Source organism: Electrona antarctica, assembly GCF_951216825.1.
Source record: "Electrona antarctica genome assembly, chromosome: 5".
Taxonomy (NCBI): Eukaryota; Metazoa; Chordata; class Actinopteri; order Myctophiformes; family Myctophidae; genus Electrona; species Electrona antarctica.
In genome coordinates, this window is record NC_136810.1 from 55,565,251 (window position 1) to 55,590,153 (window position 24,903).

General features: G+C 43.5%; 1 protein-coding gene across 1 annotated transcript; it reads right to left on the bottom strand.

The window, feature by feature from the left end:
* Positions 1–482: 482 nt before the first annotated feature.
* tph2 (tryptophan hydroxylase 2 (tryptophan 5-monooxygenase)) lies at positions 483–18,411 on the bottom strand (the record flags this gene model as incomplete). Its single annotated transcript, XM_079500682.1, has 11 exons — positions 18,292–18,411; positions 15,630–15,764; positions 12,246–12,465; positions 11,188–11,288; positions 9,346–9,413; positions 8,422–8,618; positions 5,656–5,791; positions 4,797–4,923; positions 4,051–4,146; positions 1,862–1,995; positions 483–657 (listed from the first exon to the last, which is right to left on the bottom strand). Exons 1-11 carry the CDS (start codon positions 18,403–18,405, stop codon positions 483–485), a joined length of 1,503 nt encoding a protein of 500 aa, XP_079356808.1. The 5' UTR covers positions 18,406–18,411.
* Positions 18,412–24,903: the final 6,492 nt, after the last annotated feature.

Here is a 24,903-nt window from a genome sequence, read left to right on the forward strand (position 1 = left end):
TATTTGAAGCTATTTTGTTTAAGTTCTCTTTATGCTATTTATCTGCGCACTAGTGTACAGTACAAGCCGTTTATTCTCTTACATGCATGTACACACAAATTACAGAAACCTATTAACAGACTATACTGTAGATGCTACCGTTATGGAATTATTCTACACAAAAGCATGGTTTAGAAATGATACTGATTAAAACCCATTTTGGGGCGGGAACCCCTTTTGGTGTTATGCTTATGTTATGCTTTAGCTATTGAAAAATAGCAGATCTACAAGCTCATAGCGCGCCACCGAGTGGCGCGCTACGAGCTTGTAGGTCTGCTATTTTTGAAAAATCGAAGAACGACTGACATAGAAACATAGCTTTTTCAGAAAACTGTCAGGATGTAGAAGACATTTTTAGAATCTGATCTCAGGTCAAAATGGGTTTTAACTACTGGAACTCATATTAGGATATAACAATTAAAGCCTTCGCCCATAAATACACTTCATATGCCCAGGTACGTGTTCATTTTTCCAAGGGCATCGCATACAGTGGTCAGGTCACTGCGGAGGTCCTGGACCACGTTCTCGATGCTCCGGGTGTCTTTGAGCAGGTCGATGCTTTGAGTGTAGGGGTTGTAATACACGGAGAAAGGCCTCTTGATGCTCTTGGCAAACTCCCTGTCAGAGAGGGAGGGAGGGTCAAGTTCAAGGAGGCATGTAAAAACCATACACAAAAGTGGTTGACAAGTATTCAAGGACCTGGATGATTGATATTTGAGATTGTGTTGGAAGAGAATGCATAACACTATTGTAATGTTTTCTTTTCAAAATTAGATATACTAGCCCTTACCCGTTGAGATATTGCCCCCCCCCCCTTGTGGCCGTGGGGGGTACTGCGCCCTGGGTGCGTTTTCGCATTTTTTTATTCACTAATAAATTCATTATTAATTTATAATTTGTTAAATTGGAAAAAGGGCTTCGTTAAGACCTCCATATTATTATGGTCAATGCCTGTGTAAAAAGTGGGAGCGATTGGTGCAGGCGGTGAGGAGATACGGCGGTGTTTCTGACAGACATTTAGACATTCAGACAGACATTGACTGAATTATAGTATGATGATGATGATGATGATGATATGATGATACTAATAAATCAATGACTAACAAGTGTTTAAAATACGGTACTTGATGGTACCCGAAGATTACAAGAATACTAACTAAAGGACGATTGAAAATCTGGCAACACCTAGAGACCGATATTTCCAAACTGACATCTACATCTGTTGTTTAACACCTTAGAAGCCCGGAACTATTTAATCCATTTCATCCAGGGTGCCCATCATTTGTAGCGCACGGACCACTTTTACCGGCACACCGGAAGCTGGTGTGCATGTCTGTCAGCTAACAATAGCCACACCACTCTAGAGTCGATCGACAACAACGGGAGGTAATAATAAATCTATCGCGACTAGCGACTGGACCGCTGAGCGCCGTCTAACACAGGATCTTTTTTTCAGAATTAGACGGGATGATTTAGATCGATTTGACTGAGAGAAATAAGGGACAGAGCTGAAATCGACATGTAAATAATGAAATAAATGCTTAAACGTGTAGCTAGGTGTAAATAATGTTAGAGACCACAGAAGTGAACCTTTCAAGCCTGTTTTCTCAACTCGCTGTTTTCTGCAAGGCATTACTCTATAAGCCATATCTCAAACTGGTGGGTCAAACTGAACAACCAACATATCAATTTGAAGCTATCATTCCCTGCTTTCATATGACATGAATAAAACGAAAATTCAAAAAATTCCAATGGCAGTCCCTCAGTCAAATGTGGCCACATATGTATGTATGTATGTATGTATGTATGTAATGTATGTTACCGCATCCTCTCCTTGGCCTCCTCAAAGCTCTCTGAGACAAAGTAGACATCTTGGAAGGTCGTGATGAGACACTCCTGGTAGCAGGTCGTCCGAGGGTCAAACGTCTTCACACAAGCTTTATCAGACAAGGCATGCTGGGAGAATGGAGGGGTCACAAATTAAGACGTCATGAAGTCAAAGCAACCGATTCTCTTTGAACGACATGAACCGTTGTTTGACATTTGGGTCCGATGTCAATCATGATTTTGGAGTCTAATCCCACCGATTACTGATGTGTTGGTCAGAAAGTGCAACATCAATTCTATTCAATTTGAAAACCTTAGATAAATAAATAAATGGATTCTGATCTACCAGCTAGTAGCCTTCAATGGATACCAACAGGTTCCCAAGCGATGTGGGGAATAGGTCAGGAGCCTATGGGCTCCATTTTCGTCACCGCTAAACCCTTATCCCTAAACTTCTTTGCCTTTTTTTTTAACTATTTTGCAAAACATTTTTGAATAGTTAAAATGGCCAGTCTACAAGCTCACAACGTGTCAATGTAGATTGTCTAGTTGAACTATTCAAAAATGTTTTTCAATATCGTAAAAAAGGGTGAAGAAGTTTAGGGATATGGGGTTTAGCGGTGATGAAAATGGAGCCCTACAGCTCCTGCTTCCACAGCGTGAGGCAGCTTGATGTACAATAATAATAATAATGGATTTTTATTTATAACGCACTTTATATTCGTCAGAATCTCAAAGTGCTACAGCAAATGAATAAAAGCAAAAGAAACAACACACCATTAAAAACATCTAATAGAACAGGAACATTTAAAACATAAGGGCAAGGCTATAAAAATGCTTTGGTAAAAAGGAAAAGTTTTTAGTCCTCTCTTAAAAGTGTCGACCGACTGTGGGGCTCTCAGGTGGGCGGGGAGAGCGTTCCACAGTTCGGGGAGACGGAGCAGAAGGCCCGGTCACCCATGGTGTGTAGGTTACGCCAGGGCTCCACCGGACGCGTTGCGTCTCCGTCGCGTGCGTCAAAAAACGCACCGGTTCAATTCTAATGCACGCGTCGCGTCTCCGTCAACGCAACGCAACGCGGGCAGTGGAGCCACCCTTCATTGATTAAAAAGGGAACATTCCCTGACGGTGACGGAGACGCGACACTGACGCGCCCGGTGGAGCCCCGGTGTTACGGCCGGGAATGTTCCCTTTTTAATCAATGAAGGGTGGCTCCACTGCCCGCGTTGCGTTGCGTTGACGGAGACGCGACGCGTGCATTAAAATTGAACCGGTGCGTTTTTTGACGCACGCGACGGAGACGCAACGCGTCCGGTGGAGCCCTGGCGTTAGTCTTTATGGGTTTGAGGAGGTTGATGTTTGATGAGCGGGTTGAGGATTTAAGGGTGACAAGGATTTAAGGGGGGGGCGTTTCCGTGGATGCACTGGTGGGTTAGCAGGGAAATACAAGTACACCCCTGGACATGACACTAGTATGTCGCAGGAGCCTAATAGTCTTACAGTAGTACAACTCTGACCTGACTCTGCCAGATTGCGGCAGTATTGAGTTTACAAGTTCCCTCCTCCTGCCTGCATCTGGGCTCTCTCAAGCAGAAACGATGAACCGGATGCAGCGGGACAAACATTTGATATCTCCATAATAATTTCGTGTTGTGGTCTTGTTAGGTTGTGTTTACATTTGCGCTGTGGCAGTGCTTCAATATGTCACGAGTCTCGCGTTGATCCCGCCTCTAGCGGCCGCATACAGCCGCATATCGCTCCGGCCAGAATTGGTTCGGAGTGCGTCGTCTCTGCCCGAGAGAGACCAGACTCTCCCTTCTGGCAGAATGCAAATGTTTTCCAGCAGGGGGAGTGGTTCCACCAGGCTAGTATGACTCGCCCGGGGACTGAACCCTGACCTCCCAGCTTCAGGGCAGACACCACAAGGCCACTGAGCTGGTGCTGTGACTCTGTGAGCTTGTTTAGAAAATGTATGAATACTTTTGAAAAATCTGTCACTACACAAACATTTTTAGGGACGCCAGGTTGAAAGTGGTTAAAGTGCGAAGTGCGAAAGTGGTTAAAGTGCGAATCAGGACACATATTGCCGATAAAAAAAACAGAACAGCACTCCATGAGAAATTACACTGATGTTTGATATGAGGTATAAGTAACACATGCAAGTGTGTGTGTGGGCTGCATTACCCTCAGTTCTCCAATAGAGGACAGCAAACCTGCCCCATAAGCTCTCAGCTGGCCGTCTTGTTTGCAAAGCCCAAACTCAATGGTGAAGAAATAGCACTGTGGAAAATATAGAATACTCTGTCACTTGGTTGAATGTGTGTTGGTTAGATGATAACATCACACACCCTGAGTGACCATGAGTTTACATCAACCTGTGAAAGGAGGGAATATACTTATGGAACTGGACTTTAAGGCACAGCGACAACAACCATGTATCTTTACAATAAAAAAATAATACATGCTTTAAAACCCATTCTGGGCGGGAACCCTTTTTGGTGTGTTAAGCATTATGTTGTACTTTAGCTCTATTGAAAAATAGCAGATCTACAAGCTCATAGCGCGGCACCGAGTGCCGCGCTACGAGCTTGTAGATCTGCTATTTTTTAAAGATCGTGAATATGTGGTGCAAATCTTTGAATATATATTCTTTCAGAGCCAAAGTTTTTAACTCAAATCTTTGCTTCTGGGGGGGTCCCTGGAACAACATATTTTGAGTTGGGGGTCGGCCAGTTGGGGGTCGGCCAATTACATATAATCTTGGGGGTCCTTGACATGAAAATGTTAGAAGACATTTGTAGAATCGTTCCCAGGTCAAAATGGGTTAATAAAACAAATGAAAAGTATCAATACAGTTGCATATATTTAGATATATATCAGGAATAAAAAAGCAAAAAAAAAAAAGAAGAAGAATCAAATAGCATCCATACTGTTGCCAGTTTCTGTACATCCTCATCTGATGATCCTAGAGATGCCAGGCCGATTTCCTGGGAAAACTGGGCAAACTTTGGATCGGCCAGGAGAGGAACGTGGCCCAGCAGCTCATGACAGGTATCCCTGTACAGTCCAGATCAAAAAGATCAACACACATGCGTGAGCTTGCAGAGACGGACGGGCACACATATAGGCCTGACTCACACCTTCACAACAGATTGATGTATAGCTGATGCATGAAACTTGTTTACTGATGCAAGCTCGCAATGCATTTCCAATGGAAGTCACATGGTTTGACACAGCATTTTTGTTGTATGAGGGGGAGGGGGGCAGTCGAAACACAGCCGAAAGCCGTACAACACAAATGTTGTGTCAAACCATGTGACTTCCATTGGAAATGCATTGCGAGCTTGCATCAGTAAACAAGTCTCATGCATCTAGCATCCAACAATGTTGTATGCTAGATGCGAAGGTGTGAGTCAGGCCATAGGCCTCACTCACACGTAAGACACACGCAAGACACACTTGTGTTCTGTGTGTCATGGCCGCGTCAACGCATTTCCAATGGGAGTCACATGGTTGGAAACGCATTTCCAATGGGAGTCACATGGTTGGAAACGCATTTCCAATGGGAGTCACATGGTTGGAAGACACAACCTTGTTGCATGGCTGTCTTAATAAATGACTGCTTGTAAATTGCTGTTTTTTTTATTCATGATGTATCTATGTATACTATGTTATCCTAGTATAATTGTATTGCTTTTGTGATATAATGAATAAAAACAATTGAGAACACACAACAAATAAAGGTTTTTTTATGCAGTGGTACAGTGGCAAAGGCGGTAGAAGACTCACGGTTCAGGTGTGTAGAGAGGGTCGGTGCTGTGGCGGACATACTGAGTGCAGTTAAATACTCGGTAGGCCAGACCAGCCAGGAAGTCTCTGGGGGACAGATACCCTGCTACAGGACGCACCGTGAACCCTGACCTCTCTGAAACAAACGGTAACACCGCAGTAATGACTATAGACCAGGGTTGGGCAACTTTGACGATGGAGAGGAGGGCCACACTCGCTCCAGAGGGGCCACATATATGCATTGCATATTTCTGTTGTAGCCGACCTACAAGCTCAAAACGCATCGCACTGCGACACGTTTTGAGCTTGTAGGTCGGCTATTTTTTGCTATATTTGAATTGAAATCCTTTTTATTTCAAATGCATTTAGTTATACTTATGTTAACTTTATGAACTTACCGGTAAATGCACATACATTGGACATAAAAAAAAGACAATACAAGTTTAATACTATAGTCATTCAGCTACTAATACAGACTGAACTAATTAAAGTGGGTCATGTTTGAATGTTTGGAACTGTATAACAGCTGAAATCATAAATAAAAAGTATAAAAGTTAAAGGTTTGTCTTGGATCTACCATCTATTCAGATCAGGGACGTGCACACATAGATATCAAAGGGGGCTTCAGCCCCTGCCCTTTTACCCGTCTGTAAAACAACTGCCCTTTCCAGACCACGAATGCAGCATTTACTATATGGTGGAAGAAATGCAAATGCCCTCCTCTCCTTTCCATGCCATACCGGAAGGCAGCATTCAGGAGAATAGTTTTTTTTTCTCCGAAGTCTCCTGAACTAGTTTGTTTCGAAATCCATGTCGATCTCCAGTAGATAAAGAGTGCTGGGTTGCGCCCCGAAAATAGCTGATCTACAAGCTCTCAACGCGTCGCAGCGCGGCGCGTTGCGAGCTTGTAGATCTGCTATTTTGGGGCCAAAAGTGCCCTCTTATGGGATTTCAGCCCCCTGCCTCTCTAACACTCTCCACACGTGCCTGATTCAGATCCTAACTTATGAAATCACTATATCTACGACATGGAGGGAGGGCTGTTATACTGTAGTCTGTGAACTACAGTTCACAGGGCTGTTATACTGTAGTCTGAACTACAGTTCCCAGGGCTGTTATACTGTAGTCTGAACTACAGTTAACAGGGCTGTTATACTGTAGTCTGTGAACTACAGTTCACAGGGCTGTTATACTGTAGTCTGTGAACTGCAGTTCACAGGGCTGTTATACTGTAGTCTGAACTACAGTTCACAGGGCTGTTATACTGTAGTCTGAACTACAGTTCACAGGGCTGTTATACTGTAGTCTGTGAACTACAGTTCACAGGGCTGTTATACTGTAGTCTGTGAACTGCAGTTCACAGGGCTGTTATACTGTAGTCTGTGTGAACTACAGTTCACAGGGCTGTTATACTGTAGTCTGTGAACTACAGTTCACAGGACTGTTATACTGTGGTCTGTGAACTACAGTTCCCAGGGCTGTTATACTGTAGTCTGAACTACAGTTCCCAGGGCTGTTATACTGTAGTCTGAACTACAGTTCCCAGGGCTGTTATACTGTAGTCTGAACTACAGTTCCCAGGGCTGTTATACTGTAGTCTGAACTACAGTTCACAGGGCTGTTATACTGTAGTCTGTGAACTACAGTTCACAGGGCTGTTATACTGTAGTCTGTGTGAACTACAGTTCACAGGGCTGTTATACTGTAGTCTGTGAACTACAGTTCACAGGGCTGTTATACTGTAGTCTGTGAACTACAGTTCACAGGGCTGTTATACTGTGGTCTGTGAACTACAGTTCACAGGGCTGTTATACTGTAGTCTGTGAACTACAGTTCACAGGGCTGTTATACTGTAGTCTGAACTACAGTTCCCAGGGCTGTTATACTGTAGTCTGAACTACAGTTCCCAGGGCTGTTATACTGTAGTCTGAACTACAGTTCCCAGGGCTGTTATACTGTAGTCTGAACTACAGTTCACAGGGCTGTTATACTGTAGTCTGTGAACTACAGTTCACAGGGCTGTTATACTGTGGTCTGTGTGAACTACAGTTCACAGGGCTGTTATACTGTAGTCTGTGAACTACAGTTCACAGGGCTGTTATACTGTAGTCTGAACTACAGTTCCCAGGGCTGTTATACTGTAGTCTGAACTACAGTTCCCAGGGCTGTTATACTGTAGTCTGAACTACAGTTCACAGGGCTGTTATACTGTAGTCTGTGAACTACAGTTCACAGGGCTGTTATACTGTGGTCTGTGTGAACTACAGTTCACAGGGCTGTTATACTGTAGTCTGTGAACTACAGTTCCCAGGGCTGTTATACTGTAGTCTGTGAACTACAGTTCCCAGGGCTGTTATACTGTAGTCTGAACTACAGTTCACATGGCTGTTATACTGTAGTCTGTGAACTACAGTTCACAGGGCTGTTATACTGTAGTCTAGTGTGAACTACAGTTCACAGGGCTGTTATACTGTAGTCTAGTGTGAACTACAGTTCACAGGGCTGTTATACTGTAGTCTAGTGTGAACTACAGTTCACAGGGCTGTTATACTGTAGTCTGTGAACTACAGTTCACAGGGCTGTTATACTGTAGTCTGTGAACTACAGTTCACAGGGCTGTTATACTGTAGTCTAGTGTGAACTACAGTTCACAGGGCTGTTATACTGTAGTCTAGTGTGAACTACAGTTAACAGGGCTGTTATACTGTAGTCTGTGTGAACTACAGTTCCCAGGGCTGTTATACTGTAGTCTAGTGTGAACGGCACCTCGAAGAAACAAAGACACGTCTTCCAGCTGAGGGATGTTGTCCTCGCGGTAGCCGCACAGCTTGGTGAGGAGGGGCAGGTTCTGGAGATACTCTCGACAGGCGTGGGTGGGGTACAGCTTGGTCAGCTCCCTGAAGACCACGCCCCACGTCCTGGTCTCCTCCGGGGTGTACTCCGCACGGGGAATGGGCTGTCCACTGGCATGGCAAGAAGAGAGCGCCACACTGTGGTTATTATATATGCTCTCAAGTCCAACTATGATTGTGTCAGTTAATACAGCCGTTAAGAAAGAGACTACTAGGCCTATAGTGTTCTGTGAAAATGTTGCTTCAATTATATGGTCTGAAAAGTTGACATGGTTAGTTCTGTCTTTTATTATTATTATTATTATTATTATTATTATTTATTTTCCATAATGGTCCCTTTTTACAGCAGCCATTTTGGTAAACAAAAGGTAAACAAAGCTGAAGTTGTTATGATATAAAGTTATAAAGTTGTTATGATATATTTTAGGCTTGATGTGCTTTGCCGGACTGGTGTGATCTAAATGAAATACACCACAATGCATTTTATTCATCAAAATGTCTACTGTGAAAATGGACCATTGGGCCAGGGGTTCTCAACCTGGGGGTCGCGACCCCTCGGGGGGGTCCCGGAATTATTTTGGGGGGTGCCCAAATTATTTTCAATAAATAAATCAAAAGATTCGTATTTCTTTTTTGCAACTGAATGGCTGGAAAATGAAACTTTAGACTAGAGTTTACGTAGTACACATATAGTGCATGCATAAACTTTCCTTAATGATTATATCTGGTTTCAGTATGTATTTATGATATATTGCATTCAATTTGTATTGGGGTGTACACACACATGTACGGTGCTACACACACATCATTCCACAATGACATGCAGGTAAATGCTTACAATTTGTAATTCATGGCCACTTCCACAAAGTATTTCCTGCGCTGGCGATAAACGTCATCTTTAAAACCCTGGCAGGAAGAATTCAAGTCAGTTAATGTGTCTCAAGCAACATTAATAGCAACCAGTATGTAAAGTTGTTCTCTGAATAACTGTTAGGGGGTGCAATATTTCATCAGATTGGTTGATTTTATTGATTAAATTGAATAATTGATTTTCATATTACAGAACATAGCAGATCTACAAGCTCACAATGCATCACCACAGAGTTATAAAGGACAGAGGGCGGACGAGGAGCGACAGCCCCACCCCTGCTTCTTTTTTAGATTTTATTTTTTGCTTCTCTGCCTTTATTGATAGTTTAAAGTGAAGATTGACTGTAGGGAGAGAGAGACGGGAGAGACACGCAGCAAAGGTTGTCATGAACGGGACTCGAACACGCGACACGCTGTCAGGCCAGAACCTATATGTGGCATGCGCCTGGACCACTAGGCCAGCAGGCGCCCTCCCATTTATTAAAATTATCAATGCAAACAATCAGGGGTGTAGCAACACATTCTAGGCCCTGGGACAAGGATTCACTGTGGGGCTCCCCATATAGGCCCTGGGACAAGGATTCACTGTGGGGCTCCCCATATAGGCCCTGGGACAAGGATTCACTGTGGGGCTCCCCATATAGGCCCTGGGACAAGGATTCACTGTGGGGCTCCCCATATAGGCCCTGGGACAACGGTTCACTGTGGGGCTCCCCATATAGGCCCTGGGACAAGGATTCACTGTGGGGCTCCCCATATAGGCCCTGGGACAAGGATTCACTGTGGGGCTCCCCATATAGGCCCTGGGACAACGGTTCACTGTGGGGCTCCCCATATAGGCCCTGGGACAAGGATTCACTGTGGGGCTCCCCATATAGGCCCTGGGAAGAGGATTCACTGTGGGGCTCCCCATATAGGCCCTGGGACAAGGATTCACTGTGGGGCTCCCCATATAGGCCCTGGGACAACGATTCACTGTGGGGCTCCCCATATAGGCCCTGGGACAAGGATTCACTGTGGGGCTCCCCATCTAGTCCCTGGGACAAGGATTCACTGTGGGGCTCCCCATATAGGCCCTGGGACAAGGATTCACTGTGGGGCTCCCCATCTAGGCCCTGGGACAAGGATTCACTGTGGGGCTCCCCATATAGGCCCTGGGACAAGGATTCACTGTGGGGCTCCCCATCTAGGCCCTGGGACAAGGATTCACTGTGGGGCTCCCCATCTAGGCCCTGGGACAAGGATTCACTGTGGGGCTCCCATTTTGGCCCTGGGACAAGGAGTCACTGTGGGGCTCCCCATCCCATAGGCCCTGGGACAAGGATTCACTGTGGGGCTCCCCATCTAGGCCCTGGGACAAGGATTCACTGTGGGGCTCCCCATATAGGCCCTGGGACAATGATTCACTGTGGGGCTCCCCATCTAGGCCCTGGGACAAGGATTCACTGTGGGGCTCCCCATCAGTGTTTTTCAAGGGCCCCGCTTGCTTCCCACCTCGGGCCCCTCCCTTGCTACACCCGTGCGAACAACAGTTAATTAGCCCTTCACTAAATCCCACCCCAAAAAGCGATTGTCCAATGCCAATCCATATAGTTTAGCAACGGTTGCTATGCAGGTCAAGCTTTCTTCGCTGCTAACGTGCCTATTGGACAAGGATGTGTTGGGGAGGGACTTAGTGAAGGGCTAATTTATAGTTTCATCAGAGCAAACCTGATGAAGCAACATTTCAGCCTTGTGATTTTGACATTGACAAGACGAAAGTTTAGCAACTTAAATGATTTCTTAAAAAATAAGTTCCTGTGGAACTCACAGGATGGTCAGCGTCCAGTTCTGTTCCGTACATCAGCACCCTCTTAGAACACTGGTCAAGCTCAGAGATCTTCATGGGGAACCAGGGGACGTCCTCACAATCTGATGCACATTGGAATAGGAGGACTTTAGAAAACACATACACACACATAGAGCGTCACAGTCCCGCCCCCTTTCATGACCACACCAGGCCCAGGAAATAATTCCCAATGCATTTTCCCCATAGACATTTTAAAAAGTATTTATTTAAAGACCTTTTAAAGACCTTTTAAGCGTCTTACAAAGCCAATTCGAGTCGTGACAAATCATGACAACAAACACAGTATGTTGGACCAAACAAATAACTACAAAGAAGAAAAACAACAAAAAAGTGTTTTTTTCTTCTTTCTAATTATTTGTTCGGCCCAAAACATTGTGTTTATTGTCATGATTTGTCACGACAAGAGTTGGCTTTGTCCGCGGCGTAAACGTCTTTAAATAAATACTTTTTGAAAAGTCTATGAGGAAAATGAACAGGGAATTATTTTCCGGGTCTCTCGAGGGGGCGGGACTGCGATGCTCTATACACAACAGAATCCTACTATTACGATTTATAATAATAATAATAATAATAATGAATTTTATTTGTATTGCACTTTTCATTCACAAGGAATCCCAGAGTGCTACATGGTTAAAAACATAATCAATTATAGAAGATTAAAAACAGGTTATTAGAAAAGAAAAAAATAAAGTGCAAAACGACATCGGTCACAACAATTTAACACGAAAAGGCCTTCCGAAATAGGAACGTTTTCAGGCCTGGTATTCCGATTGACTGCATTTGGTTTTCAAAGTTTGCAAGGCCATGTAAGCACCGCTGAACCGATCAGAGTTCAACTTTGCACGCATGCTGTCAGTAGGCCAAGGAAGAACCTCCATTCATTGTTCTGGTATAGTGCCACACATTGTTCTACCTCTTACATTGGAAATGCATTGGGGCGGCCATTAAACATGGACAAGACATAAGACAGCTGTCTCAATAGTGTGAATGAGGCCTGAGGGGCACAGGTCTCCAAACACAGTAGAACACACATTTACATAACTGTTGGTCTATACCTGCCTCTGCTGACCATACGTTGGCAGGTGTGTTGAATGAGATGATGTTGACGTGGTCTTTGAGATGCTGCAGGAGGTCATTGAACTCCTTCTTGCTGCAGTTGCAGTCGGCGTAGATCTCCACCTCGTTGGCGATGCGCTTCGACACCCGAGACTCAATGTGGTTCAAGTTCACGTGCCTCTCCTGCATGTGTGCACCGCCGTGGGATGGAAAGAAAGAGGGGAATTGTGAGAGAGGACGGGGAGAAGACGATAGGGCAGGGCATGAAGGAAAGAGGAGAAGAAGAATAGGAAAAAACACAAAACACATGGCACTCGGGAGGGAGGCGCAGTGGTAAACCACGGATGTTGCGGGTTTGAATCCACCGTGGTGCATCTGGCTTCGTCGGGCGACTATGCGAACACAATTGGACCGTGTTCGTGGGAGGGAAGCGTGGGTGATAACATTCCCCGCCACCAGGGGGCGCCACAAGGCTCAGACCGCCACCATATATATATTTTTTCTTTTTATTATTATTTTTTTTCCTCCATGTTAAAAAAGGCGTTAAAGACGTCCTTGGCAGTGTGGGACATCATGAAAAAGAAGTTAAATAAGTCCTTGGCAGTCATTTTAGTCATGTGTGACAATTTAGGCATTTAGCAGACGCTCTTAATCCAGAGCGATTTACATTAAGCAAGAACAAAAACATGGGAATACATCACACATATAAAAAGCATTTATCAAGAAACATGCGTAAGCTAAGAACGTAGCTAGAACATATCTATATATATGACACTGTACATATAAACTATACATATATACTATACTATGCTGTACATATATACTATGAAGTGCTATGACTACATACAATGCAATTATTGTGCTGTCTACATAACATGCTATAAGTCTGTATCAAATGCTGTCTAAGTCTAAAAAGTGCTGTCTAAGGGGGTAGGGTAAGTGCTATGGGCCATGGTGGAGTCTGAAAAGGTGGGTTTTCAGACTACGGCGGAAGATTGGGAGTGATGCTGCAGTTCTGACTGCAACGGGGAGTGCATTCCACAGTTTTGGAGCCAGAAGGGAGAAGAGTTTGGGACGTGTGGAGCGCTGTCCCGGCGTTTTTAGTGAGGGTACTTCCAGCTTCCCTGCATTGGCTGATCTGAGGGAGGGTTTGTAGGGTTCCAATCATACTTGCAAGATATGGGGGAGCCATACCTCTGGTTGCTTTGAATGCCAGCATCAGGGTTTTGTATTCTGTGTGACAATAGGAGCGTGTGCTCCGACAGGCTGTGGCTGCACCTTGTCAGGAGAGAGCATCGATAAAAGCAAACTCAAATCTCACGACTGAAACAGTGCGCCCAGCCCAAACAATTAACACAATTAATGTAAATTAAAACATGATGTTTTAGTAATATTGTCCCTGCTGTTATTTGAAGAAATCACAGACCGAGGCTTGCTTTTATATGAAATTTCCGAGACCATAGGGTTTTATGGAATATGCTTCTGCACATAATGCTAGTTTGACCACTTGAAATGCTCTAGCAAATGCTAGCATTTCTCCTGTTTAAGCCATTTTGGGCGGGAACCCCTTTTGGTGTTAGCATTATGTTAAGCTTTTTTGAAAAATAGCAGATCTACAAGCTCGTAGCGCGCCACTCGGTGGCGCGCTATGAGCTTGTAGATCTGCTATTTTTGAAAAATCGATTTTTAGAATCTGATCTCAGGTCAAAATGGGTTAAGCATATAATGTGTCTGAGACACATTGAGAGCTTGTAGAATAGGCTACTTTTGGCTAATTCGCTTATATGCTTAAATAGGAGAAATGCTGGCATCTCCAGAATCCTAATGACTGAAATCAGTCGTGGCGACTGAGAACATTAATCCATGAGAGTGTTGGGCAGGAGGAGTCGGACGGAGGCCCTACGTCCTCCCAGTGGGGGCTCCTCACTACGTCCTGGCTCCCAGTGGGGGCTCCTCACTGGCAGCTAGGTGAGACAGTAGGATACATAACAACAACAGCATTGTCAACACAGAAATGTGTGTTTATATGCCATGTCATCTACTACATAATGTGCCACGTCTCTGCGTATGTGTGTGCGTGCGACGTGCGTACGTGTGTGTACGGTTGTAATGCACGTAACTCGAGAACCGTTTGACCCACCGACTTCACAGTCGACACACGCGAGTCGGTCGGACCCACGGTTCTCCAGTACCACCACAAAAGGCTCTGGTCAGGCTCTGACAGTGGGCCTAATGAGGCCAACTCCTTTCACCTGGCTCTGCCAGTGGACCTAATGAGGCCAACTCCTTTCACCTGTCCAAGCACGTACGCAGAGACATGGCGCATTACCCGACCAGAGCCTTTTGTGGTGGTTCTGGAGAACCGTGGGTCCGACCGACTCGATACCTGGCACTGCACTCCCTGTGGGGGTGTGGAACGCGTGTGTCGAATGTGAAGTCGGTGGGTCAAACGGTTCTCGAGTAACGTGCATTACAACCGTACACACACGTACGCACGCACGCACACACGTACGCAGAGACGTGGTACATTATAGTAGAGTAGTAGTAGTAGTAGTATTGAAATGCCTTACTTTTGTACTTATTCAAGATGTAAATTCCAATGTAATATGACTGAATGACTGTATTGTAAACCTTGAATAATGTCAATAATGTTTATTTAAAAAGGAAAGAAGTACTACCTAATGTCAAAATGTGGCTTGCTGACCTTGTGAATACACTGGAGGTACTGTAGAGAGGATTAGATATCTGAAATTAGATCAGACAGATACGTTTGATCTAATATGACAACCTTTTATTCAGCACCTGGCGTTAACGTACATTGTTACCGCTGTTTATTTTTTTGCTTTCCGTTCTGTGTTTTGTTTGCCTCTTTATTAGGGTGGGAGTGATTATTATACTTTTTACTAATTGTTATCATTGTTATTTTTATATGTATGCATATTTGGATACACAATTTCAGTCATTTATAATGTAGTTTACGTTTGTACTGTCCTATACCCACCTGCAGTTACTGTATCCTGTGTTGTTCTGTATGGTGTATACTGTATCCTGTACCATCATTAATAAATGTTGATCAACTTAATGTGAATGGGCTCCTCGTAATATATGGGTACAATGCATTTATTCCATTGCATTGTAGTGACTCGTGACTCGAGTGGACTCGGTGGGGGAGGAGGAGTACCCAGTCCCTTGGTCCGAGACACAAGTCAAATTTAAGGGCGAGACCGACACGAGACCGAGTAAATGAAAATGTGGACTCGAGACCGGACTCGAGACGAGTCGAGGACTCGTCGACTCGAGCACTACAACACCAGTTGCTAACAATTTGGAGACATACATTCACCCACCTGAAACAGCCGGAGGGCTTTGACCAGGCATCCCACCTCGTTCTTCAGAGAGAACACCACAGCTGTCCTCCCTGCATCCTCGTCATTCTCCGACTCCGGCTTCTCATTGATGGGACAGAAAGAGGACCTCCGCGACTGCAGAGCGGGAAATCACAGAAAAAATATTCTAATTAATTTCGCTCCTATGTCACTAAAATGTGGAATGCCCTACCAACAGCCGTTAACCCATTTTGACCTGAGATCATATTCTAAAAATGTCTTCTACCTGTACATCCTGACAGTTTTCTGAAAAAGCTATGTTTCTATGTCAGTCGTTCTTCGATTTTTCAAAAATAGCAGACCTACAAGCTCGTAGCGCGCCACTCGGTGGCGCGCTATGAGCTTGTAGATCTGCTATTTTTCAATAGCTAAAGCATAACATAATGCTAACACCAAAAGGGGTTCCCGCCCAAAATGTGAATCCCTATAGCCTCCATCAAAACGCTCTCAAAGAGCTCCTTTCCTCTGTACAAACGTCTTACGTTACACTTAAAAGTCCACAAATGAACAGTGAACAAGGAAAGACTGCTTTCATCTTTTATGCTCCAGACAAATGGAAGAAAATCCAGGACTCTCTGGACAATCTGGTCTCTAGTCATTTAAAACACTACTTGAGGAAGCAACACATAGCGACTGTAACCGTTTTTTGATGATGTTCTTTTTAATTTTAATATTACTCATCTATATGTTACCTTATGTAAAATTGTGTTATTTGTTGTCGTTTCCTTTTTGTATGTATGATTGTATTCAGGGCGTCTTTGAAAAAGAGAGCCTGCTCTCAAGGGTCTGCCCTGATTAAATTAAGGTTAAAAAAAGGAATAATTTTATATACTGTATTCCCTTTTTTCTAACTGTGTATTTGTAGATTTTTTAATCAATCAATTTATATAAACCAGCATGTCCCTAAGCCTGTAGCTGTAGCACAATGCATGAACAGATTTATCTGTGTTTTTGTTTGATTGAACAGTATTTGATTAACAGTTTGCATGGGGGGAAAAAAGCACAGCGAAGTACAGTTCAATACAAGGTCTGCTAAGAGGAATTATAACCCAAGAAAGAAAGCACTATGGCTTGTTTCCATTGGGGTCCTTCAGATTCAATTCATCTGAATATTTAATGACATGCAATGATACAAATACATGTTGCCGTTTTTTTTTATTTCATAGTCCTCCAAGACTTTAAAAATGACATTTTTCTAAAAGGTCTGCTCTGATTCTTCAAACCAACATTCTTGGATTAACCCAGAGGTCTCATGCAGTGTTGAATCCAATTTCAAACTCAAGTCAAGTCATTCTTTAATTTGGCTTCAGTGTTGTTGTACAATAACTAAGACTTAAGAGATACATTTCTTATTGATATCATGTTATCAATGAATTTCTTTTCCTCTGAGAGAGAGAAAAAAAAAGAAGCAAAAATGCAAAAAGTTCCTAATATTTGTCAAGGGAGATCTCTGGCCAAGAACGAAAAACGGACAGGTAAAAGTTGCAGACAGACCTATGAAGCAAGCAAGATACACATTTCTCCGGCGAAGATATTATTAAACTTCAGCCTTTGTCGCTCTCATAATGGAGGTATTTTCCTTCGTCTTTAAAGTAGAGATGAGATTCAACAGTCTTAGAAGACACAACATGCCCATCAACATTTTGCTGAACCACAGTTTACTCCTAATGATCACACATGGGAACGTTAGGACATTTACAACAGTACATTCCAAGTCTCACCTATTACCTAACAACTGAACCTCAGCCGTTTTTTAAAGGGTTCAGAATTTCTATTGAAACCTTGACCTGACTGTGTGTGGACCCAGACTGTTGGGAAGACCACAATATAGTGTTGATTTTGACACCACATTTTGATCTTATAGTTACTCATAGTCTTTGGAATGAAACTTAATCTAGTTTTAGTCACATTTTAGTCATCTGAAAGTTACTTTCAGTCGACTAAATATTATAAGATTTGAGTCTACTAAATCTACAGTTGATTTAGTAGACTAAAATGTAATGGCTGATTTTACACGCTTTGTAGATCTGTCATTTTCAGCATGCAACCAAGTGTAAAATGACTTCTGTCTTTTACTTACACTGTATCTGTTGTCCACTAGCCCCTTCCAAATAGTCTAGTTTTTGATGATGAAACTGTCATCATATTAGTCTTAGTTTTGGTCATCAGGCTTATTTTTTATCTAGTTTCTATATTCGGCTTTCCTCCGTGTAAAACGGTAGCCGACCAACATTTTGTCATAGATTAAATCAACACTAGCCCATTTTGGGCGGGAACCCCTTTTGGTGTCAGCATTTATGTTATGCTTTAGCTATTGAAAAATAGCAGATCTACAAGCTCATAGCGCGCCACCGAGTGGCGCGCTACGAGCTTGTAGGTCTGCTATTTTTTTTTAAATCGAAGAACGACTGACATAGAAACATAGCTTTTTCAGAAAACTGTCAGGATTTAGGAAGACATTTTTAGAATCTGATCTCAGGTCAAAATGGATTCAATCAACACTAGTACAGTACCAAAAAACCGTTGATGGACAAGAACAAAGAGAAAGAAGTTGGGGAGATATAGCAGCAGGAATATAGAAAGGAAAGAGAGCATGGGTGGGATAGGGTTAATAATTGCTCACCATTTGCCCACCAGTGTGGCGTTGCTTTGGGTGATCGTCGAACATGGCGGAGTCCAGAGACATCCCGCGCCGGGTCCAGTACTTGCTGGAGAACATCATCATGGCGGGCTGCATCTTGGGCACCGGTCCCACATGGCCGACGTCCTGCTTCTTCAGGTGGGACGACGCCATGGGGTACCAGTGGGTGTACGAGTACCAGGGCTCCAGGTTGTCACGCTGTTCAGCCTACACACCCTCACACACTTGTATTAAGATACCGTTAAAGACTTTGCCGGCCCAGCCTTGCAGCCCAGGTTCTGTTTAACCCATTTAGGCCTGACGTCGAAAAAAAAAAAAAAAGAACGTTCGCTCTGAAAGAATATATACATATTCAAAGATTTGTGCCGCATTTTTACGATCTTTAAAAAAATAGCAGACCTACAAGTTCATAGCGCGCCACTCGGTGGCGCGCTATGAGCTTGTAGATCTGCTATTTTTCAATAGCTAAAGCATAACATGATGCTAACACCAAAAGGGGTTTTGGACTGATGTCGATAAAAAAAAGGCTTCTAAATCCTAATAGTTTTCTGAAAAACCCACGTTTCTATGTCAGTTGTGCTCACCCTTTTTTTCATGCCAAGGACCCCCAGAATTATCTCTAATGGGCCACAGACCCCCCCCCCCCCCCCCCCCATCTCAAAATATGTTGTTCCAGGGGACCCCCCCAGAAGCAAATATTTTAGTTAAAAATGTTCGCTCTGAAATATATATTCAAAGATGTGCACCACATTTTCACGACTTTTCAAAAATAGCAGACCTACAAGTTCATAGCGCGCCACTCGGTGGCGCGCTATGAGCTTGTAGATCTGCTATTTTTCAATAGCTAAAGCATAACGTAATGCTTTGAAACACCTAAAGGAGTTCCCGCCCAAAATGGATTAAATAGTGTGACGGAGGAGAGGCGGGTGGGGTGGCGCCCAGTGTTTGTAATGAGGAGGGGGGAGGGGGGGGGGGGGGCACACTGATAAGGCTATGCTGCCGGTGTTTACATGGAAGCTCATATAAACTAGAGATGTCTTTTGATGCCCTGTCTTGTCTCCTCTCCGCCTCCCTGGATTTGATAGAGCTGGGAAGAAGAAGACTGCAAACGTTTCTCTCTCACTGAATGGTTGAACGGTTTCAATTGTACATGTGCCCGTTATAACGATACCTTTCCGACAGATGTTGTGGTACAGAATTAAAAGCAACGAGATTGTTACGTGGACATAGAATTGATTGATTGATTGGGCCGTGGCTCAGCGGTCCAGGCACCTTGGCTGGTAATCCAGTCTGGCAGTGTGCCGCGGGTTCGACTCCCGATCCCGACGGCCTTTACTGCATGTCTTACCCCCATCTCTCTCTCCCCATTTCCTGTCAGCCTACTGTCTGTCCCTCCATATAAAATATAAAATAAAGGCGAAAACCACACAAAAAAAAAACGAAAGCACAAGTCAATACAAAAAACTGCTACTTTTGAGGACGAAACCGAAAAGCACTAGACTTGTTTACATCGGGGTCCTCCATTTTCAATTCATCAGATTCAGAATGATTGACAGGGTATGTCCGGGTACTGCGGGTAGAATGTCTACATCTACACTAAAAGTGTCCAGAACATTAGCCATGTCTAGTTTGTCATCCTGTAAATATTTAGAACAAATTAAATATATATTTAACAGTCAATAACAATGTCATAAGTGTAAAAAACAACGATAGCACTGCTCTAATGCAACATGTTAAAGGACAACTTTGTTTTTTTGTTTTTCAACCAAGATTCATGTTTTAGGTTGTAAAAGATGAGTGTTAAAAAAAATTCATTTGCTGCATTTCGTTTTAACAATTCTAACTACTTTTCACCGAGGGCAGGGGGCATTCGAGCAAGTTGCTAAATATGTCTTTTTTTCTTTTTACAAAATGTTACGGTGATTTCTTTATTATTTACTATAGTCTTACTAGACCCCAGGAAATTATATCTGGCCACAAAATATCACAGGATCTATTGAATGTGATGTGAAAGGGGAGGTGACATACTGACATATGACACAGTATGGCAGACCCCTAGTAGTCACGTTGTTCATTCAGACAATAAATGGATATAAAAGGTTTTTGCTCGACAGACGATATGTGACGGGGGCGCCGGCGGCCTAGCGGTTAAGGCACAACCACATACAGTATAGCCTCTAAAGCAGCCTGACAGCATGTCACAGGTTCGATTCCCGAGCCAGGCGACCTTTGCTGCGTGTCACTCCCCGTCTCTCTCTCCGTGTTTCCTGTCACTGTCCACTACTACTACTACTGTGGCGGTGGCTCAGGGGTAGAGTGGCTGGATGGTAACCTGCAAGGTTGCCAGTTCGAACCCGGGCTCCCCCAGAGTTAGTGTCGAAGTGTCCTTGAGCAAGACACTGAACCCCGAATTGCTCCCGATGTGCTGGTTGGTGCCTTGCATGGTTTCCGCCGCCATCGGTGTGTGAATAGGTGAATGTAATGCACAATCTATGTAAAGCGCCTTGGATAAAAGGTGCTATATACCGAAATGCACCATTTACTACTATCCAAATAAAGGCAGAAAAGCCCCAAAAACAAAAAAGAAAAACGATGTGTGACAGACACTGTTCTGCAGCACTCTTTGCGTGTCAATGGCCAAAATGTTGATCTTGCTTCAGGGCGCTGGCTCTGCCCATTTACTGTAGAACTACACCCACGTTTACGAGTCGAAACTGAACGAATGACAGACATCACGTCCACATAAAGCAGCCTCCATTTTAACCCATTCTGGGCGGGAACCCCTTTTGGTGTTTTAAGCATTATGTTATGCTTTAGCTATCGAAAAATAGCAGCTCTACAAGCTCATAGCGCGGCACCGAGTGCCGCGCTATGAGCTTGTAGGTCTGCTATTTTTTTTAAAATCGTGACAATGTGGCACGAATCTTTGAATATATGCTTTCACAGAGAACGTTTCTAACTAAAATCTTTGCTTCCTTGGAACATATTTTCAGATGAGGGTCGGCGGCCAATTACATAATAATGTTTGGGGTCCTTGACATGAAATAGTTTGAGAACTGTCAGTATTTAGAAGACATTTTGTAGAATCGTCCTCAGGTCTAAACAGGTTAATGAAACCCTAACGGCTGATAAGCCGCAGCTGTGGTTGGTGGGTGCGGCGGGCGGCGTTGCTATCTGCCGTCTACTGTATGCCGCCGAGGCAATTTCCTGCCGCACAGGAAATGAAAGAGCCGGGAGACGGGGGAACGGGAGACGCTGCTTTGTTCCAACTGTGCACCGCCACACATGCGCCGCGAGATTGCAGGCGATAGCTCACTCTGACAGACGGAGGCGTCCATCAGCACCTCAAACACCGCTGCAAATGTCTTCCCCCCCTCAAAGGAATCAGTGAGCAGTGTGTGTGTGTGTGTGTGTGTGTAGACTGGCACAGGAGGTCAAGAAGGTCACGTCTTGACCCACGTCTCTCACAGACTTGAAAGAGGGGCGAAATGCCATTTCGCAGTCGCCTGCCTCCTGTTTGTTTTTTTTAACCCATTTTCGGCGGGAACCCCTTTTGGTGTTTTAAGCGTTACGTTATACTTTAGCTATTGAAAAATAGCAGATCTATAGCTACGAGCTTGTAGCTCTGCTATTTTTGAAAAGTTGTGAAAATGTGGTGCATATCTTTGAACATATATTTCAACGCCAAATTTCAGTCCAAAATGGGTTAAGTGAAATTACGGGGGAAGGGGTGGGTAAATCAATCCCCCCCCCACTCCCATTTGCTCTGCCTGGAAATGCTTTGATAGCTATACACTTTCTTGTGCAATTTACAATTACAATTCAGGCATTTAGCGGATGCTCTTAATCCAGAGCGAATTACAGTAAGCAAGCACACATGGTATACTATACACCATAGAAATACAACCGTCTATACATCAAATACATAGAAATACAACCGTCTAACAGTAGAATATCCTTCTACCCGAATAGACAGGGGGTACACAAGCACATGGCCGTTTATCCGTGCTCCTTCTCCTACCAAACCACACTGTTAGCACACATCTCTCCATGCAAAAAATTAATCTGCACGCTCCCAGAATCCAGCTGCACTACATTGCATCCACGCAACTGTCATATTTACTGTACAAATATTACTTTTGTCACACACAGTTATTGCGCAACATTTCGCTGTGATGCAAATTACATCACAACTTTCTCATTCCCCTTTTCACTGCACACACACACACACACAGGGCACAGCAGCACGGTACAGCACAGTGTACAGTATGGTAAGGCACAGCACAGTCCAGTACGGTACATTATGGTACCGAACCATACAGTACAGAAGAGAAGAGAGCAGAACAGAGGAGAAGGGAGCAGAACAGAGGAGTACAGTACAGTACAGTACAGTACAGTACAGTGGAATACAGTACAGTACAGTGGAATAAAGTACAGTACAGTAGTACAGTACAGTACAGTACAGTACTGAACACACAAAAATGATAATTTACCCATTTCTTTTGGCATCCATTGTTAGGTATGCCCATATGATGACCACGGATATGGTCTAAAAGTGTGAAAAACGTATTTTTTATGTGATCACATGATACATGATAAATGATAACATTTGATAACATTTCACTACGCCTTTAACAGGTTCTGGAGGCACAGGAGTCAAGTCGCTGGTCCCAACCCGTCTGGGATGGCAGACCATTTAGGCCCATATAAGGACATATGTGTCTGTGTCTATGTGTGTTCCCTGTATTCCCAAATATAGAGTTTCCATCTCATATAGAGTTCCCTAGGAAATCAGTTTGTTGGTTTTGGGTTGCTATGGCAACCTACGGTTTACCAATCAGTGCACTGCTTGGGAGGCCAGCGTGATATCACGGAAGGAACTCCTTATTTGGGCGCGGCTGACACAGGACTGTGTGTGTGTGTGTGTAGGGTTGAGGAATGGAAATGAGTACTGGGCTATGTATGACCGCCTCCCTGAAAGAGAGGAGCTCCAGAAAGTTGGAGTGTTTGTGGACTCCTGCGGGAGGTTTGCACATGCTCAGTGTAAACAGGAACTGCGATGATGGAGTGTTCCAGCAGAGGTGCTAGATAGAAAGCTCATAACTTTCATGTAAATAATGAGATCCAGAACAGTTGAGAAGTAAACAGCATTCACCCTTCCCTTTTCAAATGTTTTATATCATCCACAGCACTTGAATGAACAGTATCCATGTTTCTTTGTCATTTCACAAAAATAAAAGTTTGACACATGTACTAATTAAAGAACATGGAAAATCCACAAAAGAAAATATACAAAAACATTAACATTTAGTAAATGTACTTGTCCTTTATCTTTCAGTCTGTTATACACAACATTTTTTCCACAGTTATGAAATTGATATACTTTTAAAAATAAAAACAAAATCAACTTTGTACTATTCTCTTTTTGTGATATCCTTTTTATTATTTCAGTTCAGGGTCAGCAACTTTCATGCACCTCTAGCACCTCTGCTGGAACACTCCATCATCGCAGTTCCTGTTTACACTGAGCATGTGCAAACCTCCCGCAGGAGAGTGGGCCGCACCTCCGTGCACCATCCTCTTTATTTGTCCTAGATTGAAGGCAGGAAGTCAAGCAGGAAGTGCTGAATGCATTCGCTGAAGGCACGCTGCGTCGCTGCCCAGGTGACGTCACTCATGCGACTCCTCCATGTGTCTCGCTGCCACTCAAGTGACTACTGGCCAATCACAGCGTGTCTTTTCCGGGACTTATGTTACGCACGCGGAAGCTTGACAAGTTTCGCAAGGAATCTCGTGAAAACCGCTCCTTCGATTTTGACATGCGCCTACTGTCTGTCCCTTCAAAAACCAATAAAAAGGCGTAAGCCGCAAAAAATATCTTAAAAAAAAAAAAAAAAAGTCATGCTGTACGAAACAAAACGTTTTTTTTCTCATATATTGACATCTGTAGAAAACAGTAAACAGACATGTAGGCCCACGATTCGATTCGGATTCTTGGGGTCACAATTTGATTCAAAATCTTTTTTTTTCCAGATTCAAAACGATTCTCTATTCAAAATGATTCTCGATTCAATACATAGGATTTCATCACAATCTACTCCAGTCTTGAACTGAAGTGACTACAGTAACTTGAAAATGACTGAAGATGATGTTTACTGTGATTACATTTACATTTCATATCACAAATACCATGTAGTGATAACTGTAAAAAAAAACAAAAAAAAAACAGGAATCGCGATTCTAATTCGAATCGATTTTTTGACACCCCTACACTAGAGTGCTATGTCTACATAAAATGCTATCAAAATGACTCTAGTTTAGCCTTTGCATACGCCTGTAAGGTCGAGGCTATAGCAAGTGCTACGGGCTACGATGGTGTCTGAAAGGTGGGTTTTCAGACTACGGCGGAATTTGTGCAAATTCATGGATAAGGGTGTTTAATACAAAAAGGTATAAAACTTATTTTTGTTGAAAATATTTGTGGAGCTTAATTGAACGCGGCATGATTTGGCCTGGTTTGTTTCACCGTGCCAAAAAACGCTTTTCCATTTTGGTACTCCCCTAATTTTCATCTACTTCAATTTAGATATTTCG